Raw genomic sequence first — 3,992 nt, 5'->3', positions numbered from 1 at the left:
GAGCCTCAAGTGGTCAGCATGGTTCCTCCAGTTCCATTAGTTGCTAGGCTTCCTAATATTTCCTCCCCACTATGACACATCCTCTTGTCGGCTCATAAACCTTCCACTTAAACTGTACTTTAGTAAATTAGAAGAGATTTACCATTTGGGCCCATGAAAAACATTAATTCCTTTTCTGCTTCTATAGAGGATATTTTAGACTTTTTGCCTCTTTTGCATGCTGGAGCTTCCCCTTCTACCATCATGTTACAACTAGCTGCAATTTCGAATTTCCATGTTGGTTTGGAAGAACGTTCTTTAGCCTCTCATAGACTTTATAAATCATTCCTAATAGGCAACCTTTAAAACATTCTTTCAAATATCAGATGCCTCCTTTGTTACATGCCATAATGCATTCTCCCTTTGAGCCCTCTGCGGAATGTGATCTGAAGTTTTTTTCTTGGAAGACACATTTTGGTAGCTATAACCTCTGCCAGAAGGATTTCAGAGATCCAGGCCTTGTCATCTGAACCTCCTTATCTGATTTTCCACAAGCATAGTTTCTTTACGAACAAACCCCTTCTTTCTACCCAAGATGTCTCGGAGTCTAACATCAATTAAACGCTCAATTTACTAGTTTTCTTTCCAAATTTTTCCAACAAAGGCCAGTCAGAGTTAAGACCAAGACGGGTGCCGGTATGAGTGTAAATAAGCTGGGTGATGCCAATGAATAAATTAGTATTACTGGCTTGTGGGTGTTAGCCAATCAAGAGTCACACGTACTGGACTTAGCCTAGTTGTGAAGGGTTGGGTGGGTGTATGATGTGGCTGTATGCTATAGGGCAAAGTGCACACAGCCAGTCAGGATCAGAATGAATGCTGTAAATGTGATGACAATCAAGGGATGGAGTTCGGATGCCAAAGCCAGCCTATTATTGTGTCAGGGGAATGAGAAGGAAAATAACAGCTCGCAGATTGAGAGCATAAAGCTTGGGGGGGGGGGGGGTACCAGGGCGATGGCTTTATATAGTAGTCCACTGATAAGGACGAAGGGGAGGACATGTCAGTTTTGGTTATATCTGTAGTAGATAAGGCTTCCCTAAAGGCTGAGGGAATAGAGTCTTTCAAAATAAGTTTATTTTGCCTTCAACGAGGGCTCAATGACTGAACCCATGACATATGCTGCAGTCCTCTTGTAAATGGATGGGATCCAAGCAACAGACGCAAAGGAATGGAAATCAGATGAAAGAATTTTGTTGTCGCACTTTTGGCAGGAATAGCCTTACCCTTTCTCAGCCATGTCAAAAAAGGTACGTCTGGAAGACAGTCACTCACACAGAAGACTTAAGAGGGACAAAGTTTTTTTTTTTTTTTAAGAAAAAGAGAGCGAAGGGTGAAAAACTATCGATGATGGCTACAGAAACTACACTAACATGTATGGGGAAAGAAACAATATTGGTATTTAAGGTTACACAACGTGCAAGAAAAATGGGGGCAGAGAGAAAAATATTTAAGTACAGGGTAGAAGATCAAGTAGAGAGAAAGAAATAGAGAGAAATCTCTAAGAAATGGAATTAAAGTTTACCTAAATCCACTGAAACTCGAGAGCACTGGCAAAATGCAACCGTTTCAGAAAAGCAGCAAAGGAGATCTTGGGTAATTGTGAGAGGGATTGTGGGTACAGCTGAAGCTTGGGAGTTTTTGGCTGGCGTGAGCTGTAGCAACAGCAGAGTCTGTGAAAACTGACAACAGCAAATTCTTAGTTAATGACTATGGCAGGAAAGAACCTGGAAAAAATGGAGGGTCACCGCAACTTTCAGAGTCATCCCTCATAATGCAGACTGCTTGAACAGTGCAACCCTATGTAGGATGAGATGCATAAAATGAATAACTTATGTCTGAAATCACATTAAAGATCTGGCACTGTCAGAGTTAAATTTAAAGCAGGAAACAGATTTTTAAACCATAGTAGTTAAGGTCTTAGCTTTTATTTATTTATTTTTTTTGAGTATGAAAAAGCATCAACCATTTTTTTATAAACAAAATTAACTAGTTAGCAATATTATCTATACACAATTTAAGCTTACTTTTTTTACAGTTTAGTCTGAATATTAAAACTGTAACAGTGAGTCAGTTAAAAATAAGGATGATGTAAGTGTTCAGCAGGTTCTTTCACCTTATAAACAGAACATAACTGAAATTAAAAAATTACAACTGTATGCAGAAATCTTAAGTATATTACAGTATACATTCAGATACACCTGACATACTGTACTCTGTAATGTTATATAATTTCAGCTTGTGAACAAACAAGTTCCCATTCATGACGGACAATTAACATGCTCAGCTTCAGGTGCACAATGATTTGGGAGCTTCAGATTCTTTTGAGCAGTTCACCAGAGAGAGGTCTTATAATTAAACTTAAGTTTTAATAAATATTTCAGGTTCACCTGAGCAACATCATAAACAATATACCTGAAAAATAAAAAGTCAAGGAAAAAACTAAGATATAAATTTAATAAGGTACATTACAGGCAAACTGTTAGCTCATCCATACGGCAAGTAAACAATCCCCTCAACATTATTTCAAAAAAGAGAGTTGTGCAAAACTAACAACCAAAAGATGTTTCCTTTCCAGATCTTAATCATTTGTTTAAAATTTCCAAAGCAGAATCTTAGTCCAAGCCTGAGCCATAAATGGTCACATACACAGTATAACTGATATCCATTTTGGCTTTCTAGATCAAAATATTATGCTGGCTCACCCTTACTCCTTGTGAGAGTATGTCTCTAGTCTTCAAAAGTTTTAAAGTGCTGCAAACGTTAATCAGTAAACTCAACCATACAAACTATGTAAAACAGTCATTAGTGCCACACCTATACAAGAGATTGTAAGAACAGTTGCCTGATTGCTGTCAATACTTACTGTCTTGAAGATAACAGTTCCTGTGAATAATTCATCAAAATCATCTAGATGACACTTGGGCAATTTTCTGAAAGCCACACCAAACAAAACAAACAATACAGAAACAGTTAAAGTGATCCAAAAGGGGCAGTCACCCTGGGCACAATGTGTTAGAGAGGTGCAATAGGCAAAAAAAAAAAAAAAAAAAAAATTTTTTTAAACTTTCTCTGTATGCAAATATGTGGGACAGTAGACCCTGACAACATTAGTATCTGGTATTTCTAGAAGGAAGGAGTGCCATAATGTAGAAGTGGCTTTTTTTTTGCATTCACATACGGAGTGAGGGCATAGGGCATTAGTAACTAGCACTGTTCCTTAGGAGAGGAAGAGCACCAGACCATAGAAGGGATTCTTTTTTATATTCAAATAAAAAGCAATAAAAGAGAAATGAACTATGGTACCATTCCTAATAAAGCGTATAATGCTTGGCATACAGTGCAGTGACACAGATACAACACTCCGATAAGTAATTGTCTAGCATGGAATATTCACCTTTTGGAAGAAAATTAACAGTATGTGAATTATGCAATAACAGCCTACAATATAGTACATCTGTGTGTTATACATCAACTGGATTAGGACTGGAATGAAAAATGTTCATTGTACTGAACGGGTTTCTTGGCACAGCAGAAGGTCCACCTATATTGGAACTAGGTACTGCAGGTAGTACCTAGTGGTAAGCAAGACTGCCTGCAGTGCAAACATCCATCTACAGAAGACCTGTACTGCAGCCTTTAGGAGTCGAGGGGAGTGCCTAGGAATAAGCACTTGTGGTTTGGTAGTACGAGCTATCTCTCAAACTCTTATGGGGATGTCTCATATTTTGTTTTCAAAAACTGATATGTCTCCACAGCCTCTCCCTTGTATTGGAGGCTGAGAATGCAGCTGTGATGAACATACCGCCCAATGGCCATGCAGTTCCACCTGAATGTGAGACCCGACATCTGGAAACAATACAAAGTTTGACATTGATGTAGCTGTTGTGTCGGAAAACAGCAACTAGACTTGACAGCCCAACTGAGTCCTCAGGTACAACTGGGAAATATTC

General features: G+C 38.5%; 1 protein-coding gene across 1 annotated transcript in view; it reads right to left on the bottom strand.

Annotated features, from left to right (window-relative positions):
• Positions 1–1,951: 1,951 nt before the first annotated feature.
• The window catches only part of PARP1 (poly(ADP-ribose) polymerase 1), a 2,301,307-nt gene continuing 2,299,266 nt past the window's right edge, over positions 1,952–3,992 (bottom strand). Inside the window, exon 26 of the mRNA XM_044060208.1 lies at positions 1,952–2,454. Within this exon, the coding sequence (XP_043916143.1) occupies positions 2,373–2,454 (82 nt within the window). The 3' untranslated portion in view covers positions 1,952–2,372. The remainder of the gene's footprint in view (positions 2,455–3,992) is intronic.

This window comes from Protopterus annectens, chromosome 1.part2 (genome assembly GCF_019279795.1).
Source record: "Protopterus annectens isolate FY-2018-M chromosome 1.part2, PAN1.0, whole genome shotgun sequence".
Classification (NCBI taxonomy): domain Eukaryota; kingdom Metazoa; phylum Chordata; order Ceratodontiformes; family Protopteridae; genus Protopterus; species Protopterus annectens.
The sequence above is the reverse complement of the archived record's forward strand: the minus strand, read 5'-3'. Positions and strand labels throughout refer to the sequence as shown.